The sequence below is a fragment of the Nicotiana sylvestris genome, chromosome 11 (assembly GCF_000393655.2).
Source record: "Nicotiana sylvestris chromosome 11, ASM39365v2, whole genome shotgun sequence".
Lineage (NCBI taxonomy): Eukaryota > Viridiplantae > Streptophyta > Magnoliopsida > Solanales > Solanaceae > Nicotiana > Nicotiana sylvestris.
In genome coordinates, this window is record NC_091067.1 from 9,023,524 (window position 1) to 9,034,787 (window position 11,264).

At 38.2% G+C, this 11,264-nt stretch overlaps 1 protein-coding gene across 1 annotated transcript; it reads left to right on the forward strand.

The window, feature by feature from the left end:
• The first annotated feature begins 645 nt into the window (after window positions 1-645).
• Window positions 646-1,677, forward strand: LOC138880713 (uncharacterized). The gene is made up of 2 exons (XM_070160887.1): window positions 646-834; window positions 934-1,677. Exons 1-2 carry the CDS (start codon window positions 646-648, stop codon window positions 1,675-1,677), a joined length of 933 nt encoding a protein of 310 aa, XP_070016988.1.
• The last annotated feature ends 9,587 nt before the right edge of the window (window positions 1,678-11,264 follow it).

Genomic DNA, 11,264 nt, shown 5'->3' on the forward strand with positions numbered 1-11,264 from the left:
TTATGAATAATAAATAGTTCCACCAAAGTGGTCTATTTATTTGGAGTCATGAAAAATTCTTAATGCTTTATACATGTGAAATAAATTACATGGATTGAGAATTATGATTAATAGATACTTTCTACCAAAGTGGTTTGTTTATTTGAGTCATTGAAATAAGGATAATTTGATGTAAGAGGAGGTTTTGTGTCTCTTACCTAAAGGAAGGACCCAGTGTATGCCTTGTACTCTTGGATAATAGGGGGAGACTTTGTATCTCTTGCCTAAAGGTGAGGATGCAATGAATGCCTTGGACTCCTTGATTTTTTAAAAGGGGAGACAATGCATCTTCTACCCAAAGGAGTGGTGTAATGGATGTCTTTGACTCTTTTGATTTAATATATTCCTGCTCATAATTCTATCTAATTTTTGTGTTGTTTGCTTATACAGTTGTTAGCAACATGACTACTCAGTTGAATTCCATTGAAACTTTGACTAGTAGCAACTACAAGAAATGGAAACAGGATGTTGAAATAGTGTTAGGTCTGATGGACCTGGACTTTGCATTGACTGAACAGAAACCTGCTGAACCTACAACTACTAGTACTTGATGAAAAGGCTAAGTATGAAAAATGAATGAAGGCTAACAAATTGAGTCTTATGATCATGAAGAGATCCATTTCTGATCACATAAAAGGTGCAATTAAGGATAATGGAAACGCAAAAGATTTCTTGAGTGCCATTGGACAGAAATTCCTAGAATCGGATAAAGCTGAGATAGGTAGCCTGATTGATTCCCTTTCTATCATAAAATATGACCTTGTAGGTATTGTCCGTGATCATATTATGAAAATGGTTAACATTGCTACCAAACTGAATAATTTAAGTGTAACAATTACCGATGATTTTCTTGTTCACCAATCCCTAAGGTCCTTTCCTGAGTAATTTAACCAGCTTAAGACAACCTATAATGCACAAAAAGATAAGTGGAGTGTTGATGAGCTTATTACTATTTGTGTGGTAGAGGAATGGAGGATCCAAAAGGATAAAGTTGAGGGTGTAATGAATTTTGTTAGTTCGTCTAGATCAGCTGATTATCCCTCTTATAAAATAAAAGGTGGACCCAAACTCCATAAAAAGAAACATGGCCAGTCTCATCATCCAGGTGGTAATAATGGTCATACTAATAAGCCTGGTGTTAACCAAGGTCAGTCTCATAATCCTCTTGGTCTTCAAGCTTTAGTTAAGAAAGAAATCAAGTGTTGGGATTGCAAACAAGTAGGTCATAAAAAATCTGGTTGTCCTCTGAAAAAGAAACCAGGTAATCTTTTGGCTTTTGTCTACTTTGAAACTAATTTTGTTCATGTTCCTTTAAATTCTTGGTGGTTGGATAGTGGTGCAACTGTTCATGTAACCAATGCCTTGCAGGATCTAGTAAGCAGACGGAAGCCAAAAGAGGATGAAGCCAGTGTTGTTGTGGGCAATGGACTCAAAGCAAAAATAGAGTTTATAGGGACATCTATTTTATCTTTTAAAAATAATTCTCCTATTCGCTTAGAAAATACTATTTTTGTACCGTCTATGAGACGAAAATTAGTTTCGGTTTCCCTTTTGGACAAAGCTGGTTATTCATTTCAACAAAATAATGGTATTACTAAAATTTCCTATGATTCACATATTGTTGCTGATGTTTTTTAAGTGATGGTCTATATCGCTTGAATATATTGAATGAAACTTTTTCTGCAATGCATGTTGAAAATATTGCCCACAAAAGGTCTGCTATGAATAAAACGTCTTACCTATTATGGCATAAGCGTCTTGGCCATATTTCTAAAGAAAGAATTTAACGATTGATAAAGGAAAATATTTTACGTGTTCTTGATCCAAAAGATTTTGAAACTTGTGTGGATAGTATTAAGGGTAAAATGACTAAGGTTAAGAGAACGGGTTCCACTAGGAGCTTTGAACTCTTAGAAATAATTCATACTGATATTAGTGGACTTTATGTAACTACTTTGACCAATCATGAGTATTTTATTACTTTTATTAATGACTTTTCAAGGTACTATTTTATATATCTTTTAAAAGAAAAATCTGAAGCACTTGATAAGTTTAAAATTTACAAGACTGAAGTTGAAAACAGCTTGGGAAGTCCATTAAGATAGTGAGGTCTGACCGTGGTGGTGAGTACTATGGAAAATATGATGAGTGTAGTTAATGTATGAGGCTTTTTACTTTATTTTTGCAAGAATGTGGAATAGTAGCACAATATATCATGCCAGGTATGCTTGAGCAGAATGATGTGGCTGAAAGACGAAATCGTACTCTCATGGAAATGGTGAAAAGTATGATGTCAAGGACTAGCCTACCTAAGTCTCTTTGGGGTGAAGCCTTAAAAACAGCTAGCTATATCCTAAATAGAGTTCCTACAAAATCTGTCTTGAAAACTCCCTTTGAACTATGGACAACCCGAAAACCTAGCTTGAACCATTTTCACATTTGGGGATGTCCAGCTGAAGTTCATATTTATTCACCCACAGAAAAGAAAACTGATCCTAAAACTACCAGTTGTTTCTTTATAGGCTATCGTGATCACTCTAAAGATTTTAGGTTTTTCTGTCCTAGGCGTGGCACTAAAATCGTTGAGTCTATTAATGCAAAATTTCTTAAGCATGATGTTTGTGATTGTGATTGTTCATGTGGTAAGGAAATTGTATTGAAAGAGAAGGAAGTCATTGTCCCTATAACTGTTATACATGAAAATGTGGTAAACCAACCTATTCATGAAGGGGAGAATCAAGGGATCAACGACGTAGATCACATAGTTCCTGAACAAAATGTACACAATGAACCATTCCGCAGGTCATAAAAAGAAAGAAGGTCTGTCATCTCTGATGATTTTATAGTGTATGTGACTAAAAATCTTAGTGATACAGGAGAGCTGACTGATCCTTTATCATATGCTCAAGCTATTTCCTCTCCATTTGTTGATAAATGGCGTGAGGCAATGAAAGATGAAATGCTCTCCATGGAACATAATGGAGTGTAGGAGTTAGTTGAATTGCCTGAAGGTTTTAGACCTATTGGTTGCAAATGGGTGCTTAAAACTAAAAGAGACTCTAAGGAAAACATAGACCGTTATAAAGCAAGGTTGGTTGCTAAAGATTACACTCAGAAAGAAGGTATTGATTATAAAGAAACATTTTTCTCCTGTTTCATCCAAAGATGCATTTAGAATTGTGATGGCTCTTATGGCTTATTTTCATTTAGAATTGCACCAGATGGATGTTAAGACTGCTTTCCTGAATGGGAATCTACTTAAAAAAGTTTACATGGTTCAACCTGAAGAGTTTAAAGAAGCTGGTAAAGAACATGTAGTGTGCAAGCTTAACAAATCCATATATGGGCTTAAACAAGCCTCCAGGCAGTGGTACTTGAAATTTGATAAACTTATTACAAAATTTGGATTTGTGGAAAATAAAATTGATTAATGTGTTTATCTCAAAATAGCTAATGGCAATTTTATTATTATGGTTCTCTATGTTGATGATATATTGCTTGCCACAAATGATTTGCGCTTGATGAATGAGACCAAACAATTTTTGTCTAGGTCTTTTGATATGAAAGATCTTGGTGAAACCTCTTTTGTTCTTGGGATAGAAATTAAAAGATATAGGTCACGTGGTTTATTAGGTTTATCACAACATTCCTACATTGAGAGTGTTATTAAAACTTTCAATATGCAAGACTGTAGACTGGTATTGCACCTATTGTAAAAGGAGACACACTTAGCAAGGATCAATGTCCGAAAAATGAAGTTGAAATGAGAACTATGAAAGATGTGCCATATGCAAGTGCTGTTGGTTGTTTGATGTACATACAGGTTGGTACAAGGCCTGATATTGCATTTGTTGTTAACATGTTGGGAAGATTTTCTTCTAATCCTGGGTGGGCACATTGGGTGGCTGCAAAGAAAGTGATGAGATATCTGCAACGTACCAAAGACTTCATGCTTGTATACAAAAAGGTTGATGATCTGGATCTTCTTGTATATTAAGATTCTGATTTTGTAGGTTGTCAAGACACTATGAAATCAACTTTTGGGTATATTTTTATGTTGGGTGGAGGTGCTATTTCTTGGAAAAGTGAGAAATAGAGCATCACTGCTACATCTACAATGGAAGCTGAGTTTATTGCTTGTTTTGAGACTACATGTGACGACCCGACCAGTCGTCTCAAGAGTTACCGCTCCGTTTCTCCAATTTCTGCTTTGTTATGCTTCGTTATCCGTGTGTTTATGGTATCGGGCTGGTCGTATCGAATCCGAAATAATTTTGGGAAGGTTTGAGATACTTAGTCTCTTGTAAGGGAGTTTGAGTTGGAAAAGTCAACCGGATGTTGACTTATGTGTTAGAGGGCTCAGATGCGAGTTTTGATGGTTCGGTTAGCTTCGGAAGGTGATTTATGGCTTAGAGCGTGATCAGAATAGATTTTGGAGGGTTGGAGTAGTTTTAGGCTTGAATTGGCGAAGTTGATATTTTGGCGATTTTCGGTTGGTAAGCGAGATTTTGATATAGCGGTCGGAATGGAATTTCGAGAGTTGCAGTAGCTCCGTCGTGTCATTTGGGATGTGTGTGTAAAACTTTAGGTCATTCGGATGTGGTTTGGTTGGATTTTTGATCAAAAGCATATTTCGGAAAATTTTAGAAACTTAGGCTTGAATCCGATGTGATTTGGTAGATTTGATGTCGTTTGAGGCATTTCGATAATTTGATTTGGTAGATTTGATGTCGTTTGAGGCATTTTGATAATTTGAACAATTTTGAATAAGGTATTGGGTTATGTTTGTGCTTTTGGTTGAGGTCCCGGGGGCCTCAGGATGATTTCGGGTGGTTAACGGAGAAGTTGAGATGTATTGCAGCTACTGAGCTTTGCTGCTTCTGGTGTTTTCACACCTGAGGTTTGGCGACCGCAGGTGCGGTGCCGCACGTGCGGAAGGGGAGCCGCAGAAGCGGATTTGAGAGGAAGAAGCAGGTACCGCGGAAGCGGTAATTGAACCGCACCTGCGGAGTCGCGGGTGCGAAGATTGGATCACAGACACGGAATTGGTCCGCTAAGTGAATTCCGCAGAAGCGGAGGATTTGACCGCATATGCAGTATCATAGAAGCGAGTTTTTCACTGCAGATGCGGGTATCCCTAGGCAGAATGTATATATGTCTTCCTTCGCGATTTTTGAAGGGTTTCACCATTTTTAAACATGGATTCGGGAGCTTTGGGCGATTTTGAAGAGAGAAATCAAGGAGACTTCATAAGGTAAAGATTTTTGGACCTAAAACACATTTCTATGGTAGTATTTCGTGGATTAAGGCTGAAATTAAAGAAATTAAAGGGCTAAAAATGGAGGATTAGGGCTTGATTTTAAGAGGCCATAAATTGAGGATTTAAGGGGTCATTTGGACTCCGATTTTAGTGTTTTTGATATGCACAGACTCGTGGGGAGACGAGGAATCTATTGATGTATAAACTTTTGAATTTTGAGACGTGGGATTGGGGATCGGGTTTTGGTAATTTCGAGATTTGTGCCATTTATTGATTGTTTTTGCTTGGGCTTCGTTCTCTTGGCATATTTTAACGTGCTCGTTCTGATTTTGGATAGATTCGACGCGCGTGGAGGCCGATTCGAGGGGCAAAGGCATCGCGGAGTAGTATTTTCACCGGTTTGAGGTAAGTAACCATTGTAAATCTGGAACCGAGGGTATAAACCCTGGTATTTGACTTGTTTTGATAAATACGGTGATGCACATGCTAGGTGACAAGCGTGTGGGCGTGCACTGATAGGGATTGTGACTTGGTTCGTCCCGTAGCGACTATTAAGCCACATATTTGATTTGGACCTTATGATATTCCGTACTTTAGTCATTTATACTGTATTATGGGTTGTATGCCATGTTTGGGGCCTTGTGCCGACCTGTTGATACCCTTAGGGGCATTTTTACTGTTTTTCCTCACATTATTTGTTGAAAGCATATCCTCAATCATGTTTTACCGGTTTAAAAGTTTAAAACTGGTTTTATCACTCCACTTTTAATTTTGAGGACTGTTTGGGCTGAGTTCCCTAAGTTTTATTGTTGTGCCCGAGAGGCTGTGAGGTTAATGACTGAGAAGGGTTGAGAACCTAATAGTGAGGATATTATACGATACTTATATGGATCGGGCTGCATGCCGCAGCGACATATATATTGGATTGGGGTGCACGCCGCATCGATATATATATTGGATCGGGCTGCGCGCCGCAGTGATGTGACACTTGGGCTGTAAGAGCTCCTCCGGAGTCTGTACACCCCTAGTGAGCGTAGTCGACTATAAATTACGGATTGAGCTACACGCCGCAGTGGTTACCATGATTTCTATTATTATGAGATACTAAAGAGCCGAGTGCTGAGAGTGAGTACTGTGTGACGAGAGTCGAGTCACGAGTGAATGAGAGGCTGCCAGAGGGGCCATATTATGAGGGATTCCTTGCCCGAGAGGCCTTGTTATGATGTTTTCGCTGATTTCACTCTTCTTTTAAATAAGCCTCTGTTGGATATACTGCTAAGCAACTGACTGCAATGTTTTAAATTGGAAATGTGATTCTATAACGAAAAGTGATTTTTAAACTTTAAAGATGACCTGATATTCTATTGATTATCCAGTTATGTATTTTTGAACTGCTTGTCACTGCTTTCAGTCCTTATTTACTCTAGTTACTTACTGAGTTGGCATGCTCACGTTATTCCCTGCACCTTGTGTGTAGATCCAGGTGTCACACCTCCTTTTTCCGCCCCCGCGAGGGGTGAAGGAGTTTTCTCCAATTAAAGGACAATCGAAATGGGATTTGTTTGTTTATTTCATAGTCTCCACTTGGGAGATTTAGGGTGTCCCAAGTCACCAATTTAATCCCGAATCGAGGAAAAGAATGACTCTGTATTACAGTCCGCGAACTAGAAATCCGGATAAGGAATTCTGTTAACCCGGGAGAAGGTGTTAGGCATTCCCGAGTTCCGTTGTTCTAGCACGGTCGCTCAACTGTCATATTCGGCTTGTTTATCTGATTTTTCATACAATTATGAGCTTATGTACAAATTTTAACTCTTTATCGCTTTCATTATTATTATTATTATTATTATTATTATTATTTTACAGGGAATTGCAACGTTGTGAAAATGTATCTCGAACCGCATCACAATCAATGTACCCGTGGTCGTCGACACACTTTGACTCCGTTGAGATTTGGATTTGGGTCACATAAATGTGCACCCGAGTTTAAGAAAATTAAATTATTAAAGGCGCGCCTAAAGCGACTAGCGTATCATTTACTTTGGGTAGGGCCGTGAAATTTTGCTAAACGGTCCATCCCGAAGTCTAAGCAATTTTAAAACAAATATTTACCGAGGGCCCCACAATTTGTATTTTTATTCGGCGAGGCTCATCTCAGTCTTATTTTTTAAAGGAATTTGCAACGTCATGGACATGCATCTCGGACCACGTCACAATCAATGTACCCGTGATTAGAGACACATTTCAACTCCGTTGAGATTTGGATTTGGGTCACATAAATGCGCACCCGAGTTTTAAGAAGGCAAGATTAATTAAATCGCGCCTAAAGAGTCTAACGCGTTATTATCTTTGGGGAAGGCAGTGCAAGTCACTAAACATTCCATCCCAATTTCTAAGTATTTATTATGACCAATTGTTGAGGGCCCCACAATTTGCATTTTTATTTGGCGAGCCTCGTCTCATTATTTTTTTTTAAAAAAAAGGATAATCTTAGAATGACTACATTTTTTATTTTTTTCATTTTTCTCTAAAATAAATGAAGAAAAGGTCCTACTTTATTTACATACTTTCGAGTTATTATAGTTAAGTTTCGAAAGTGAGTCGTTTAAAGAGTTTACATGGGCAGCGCATAGAATGTGCTACATATAGACAGTAAAAGAAAGAAAAGACTACATTAAACTACAACTTCAAATCTTTCTCATTTTGCATTCATGTTTCGAGTAGCTTACAAGATGAACCAGTGTATCAGTTTGTGTACCTGGTATTTGGAAAGTAAGGAAAGAAGATGAAGATCAGTAGAAGCAATAACACAACAACGCAACAGCAACCCAACAGCAGCAATTCGAACCAGATGCAAGGCCCAGAAAACTTTGAAGAAAACCGAACAACTCAATAGAACAAACCCAAAAGTATGTAAACAAACTAAACAGCAACAACCCACGCGTGTATTAAACTCGAAACTAAACACGTTTCTCACTTTGTTTTTGTTTTCTCTTTTTAAACTCTCCAACACTCTCTTAGGATTTTCAGAATGTCTTCCTCTCTCCAAAAATAATCCTCTCTAAAACTATCTTTGTAAAAAAAAATGTTTTCCTAAAATGTTCTCTCCCAATCCTCTCTAATCCCCTATAATATATCCTTCAAGTTCAAGTCCCTTCTATGTCAAGAATGACTCTTATTTATAGCAAGACTCTTGTCTTGAACCACTAACCCGAAATATTCTTTTAATTGCATGCCTTGCCCCCCACTACTTAATATTTTTCTTATTTAATTTATTTGTTCCCCATGCCTACATGTTTTGTCCCCCACTACATTAAATAAATATATCAACCTCACTCCATTATATCTTGTCCCCCATGCTTAACTTAAATAATTACATTATTCCCCTCCACTACATTATGTCTTGTCCCCCACAATGTACTATTTTAATATTGTTAATGCCTAGTGGACAGAGCACTCAGATTAAATAATTGTTCAAATGTTCAATTCCAAAAATACCCCTCCGACCTTACTGAAATTACCATTTTACCCCTGAACGTACTGCAATTTACCAATCTACCCCCATCAGCTATAACCAATTTACCTAATCAATTCCAACCAAAATACAGCAAATATGACCAATTTCTAAACAAATTCAAACAACAAATCTCATGAACACAGATTGAACAACATCAAATTAATGGGAATAAGTTGACCATATTGGGAACCAATCTTGGTTAATTTAGACACAAATGAACGAGCAAGGAGACAACAATATTAACAACAAAAGTAAATTGAAACAACATGAATCACAATTAACGGAAACGAAAATGCAAACTGAAATCATAATATGAACAACAAAAAGCAGGAAACCAAACAATACACAAAACGAAACCATTTGAACCAATACAAGAATAAACACTCATGGGAATAGCCACAGTTTAAACCAAACATTTGAACTTCCTAACTTGAAATATGCAACGATACAAAGAAGGAGAAAAATCAGAATAAACCAAACATTTAATTTTACCCGGAACGAGAATTGGACAGAAAATGAACGAAAGCTAACAACAACACAAAAATAGGTCGGAATCCTACCATATTAAAGGGATTGGGTTTGAATGGCAACCTCGACGCGCTGCAACTCAATGACCTCGACTGTGTATGAACTGTTTCGACAACCCCGACCAAAACTCGAACAAACGAGATGGTTGAGTCTCGTTTTTGGACTGGAGGCGACGGAAAAAGGGTAAAGCAGTAGCGATGGGGTTTGTTTGGAATAAAATGCTCGACGAAGTAGCAGCAACGCAGCAGAAGCGATGCTGGACGGGGCTAAGGTAGCAGCAACGCAGCAGAAGGTTTGTTGGCGGAGCTAGACGTCGACGAAGGTGAAGCTGGAGCAGCAGTCTTGGAGATGTTGCTGCTCATTGGTTTTCGACGAGAATGGGGTCAGCTGGTCTGTTGAAGACGAAGCAAAAGAAACAGTAGGTGACGGGGTGGAGAAGAAGACGCAGCAGCAGGCATGGGTGTCGAGCTCAAGCTCGATGACGAAGAAGACGAAGCAGTGGCAGCGGGGTCTGTTTGGACGTAGCAAAAGCAACAGTGGTGAAGCAGGGGTGCTGGTTCATATCTGCCATGGATGTCGAGACGGAGCTCGAAGGTGGTCGTTTGGTCGTTCATAGCTTGAGGACGACGATGGAGATGGTGTTGGTTGTTTGTCTGAGCTGGGATCGTGAGGGCGATGAAGAACGACATGTGTGTGTATGTGTGTGTTGAGGGTGAGGCGTGAGGGGGAAAGCATCCATGGCTACTCGTGTTGGAGGGGTGTGGTCTTGGAGAAGAAGAAGAGAGGGTGGCGGATGGGATTAGCTTTAGGTTTAGGGTGAAATGAAGATTAGGAGGGGTGTTGGGTATTTGGGTTATGGACTGGGTCGACCCGGTTTGAAATGGACCGGGTCGTAGGGGAAGGTTGGGTATAAATGTTTTGGGCCTCGGTTCAAAAATTGGAGAAGAGCCCAATTCCGATTTTCTTTATATTTTTGCTCTCTTTTCTTCTTTTATTTTTTCTAAAACTAAATTCTAAAAATCCTTAAATTATCATATAGAACTAAATTAATTTATAAAAGCGCAAATTAACTCCCAATAACAATTAACATACAACTAAGTAATAATTAAGCATAAAATTGTACAATTGGACATTAAATGCTAAAAAATGCGAACGATGCATATTTTTGTAATTTTCATTCTTGTAAAACAAACTTAATTATTTCTAATTGTAGAATTAAATCCTAAAGGCAAATGCGATATATTTTTGTATTTTTTATTAATTTAACAAATAAACATGCACAGACAAATACAAATAATTATTCAAAATGTCACAAAAATTCTCAAAATTGCACACCAAGGAAAATTGTTTTATTTTGAATTTTTGGGAGTAATTCTTTCATAGGGCAAAAATCACGTGCTTACACCAGGTACTCGAGCAGCCGAGTGAAGGCTTTCAGCTGTTTCAATATTTGACGGAGATTTCGAGGTAGTTGCATGGCGTCCGTAGCCCTGTTCTCTCCCTCTTATCTTATTATCTTTTCGCATTTCCTAGACTATTGATGTATTGGGTGTTCAGACGTGTATTAAAGGCTCTAGACTCGTGACATCAGATCAGTTTGGCTGTGTAGGTTATTATTATTTCGACTTTCGCATATTTTTCTATCATTTTAAATGTTTATTTAGAAATCAGTATTTAAAACCTGTGTTGAAAACGGTTTATTACTAAAGGAAGTGGGTTGTAGTTAGTTGATCGATTGGCTTGCCTAGTAATGTGATAGGCGCCATCACGATCGGTATTTGGGGTTGTAACAAGTTGGTATCAGAGCCTAGGTTACATAGGTCTCGCGAGTCAAAAGCCCGTTTAGTAGAGTCTCGTGGATCGGTACGGAGACGTCTGTATTTATCCTCGAGAGGCTGCAGAACCTTTAGGAAAATTCTT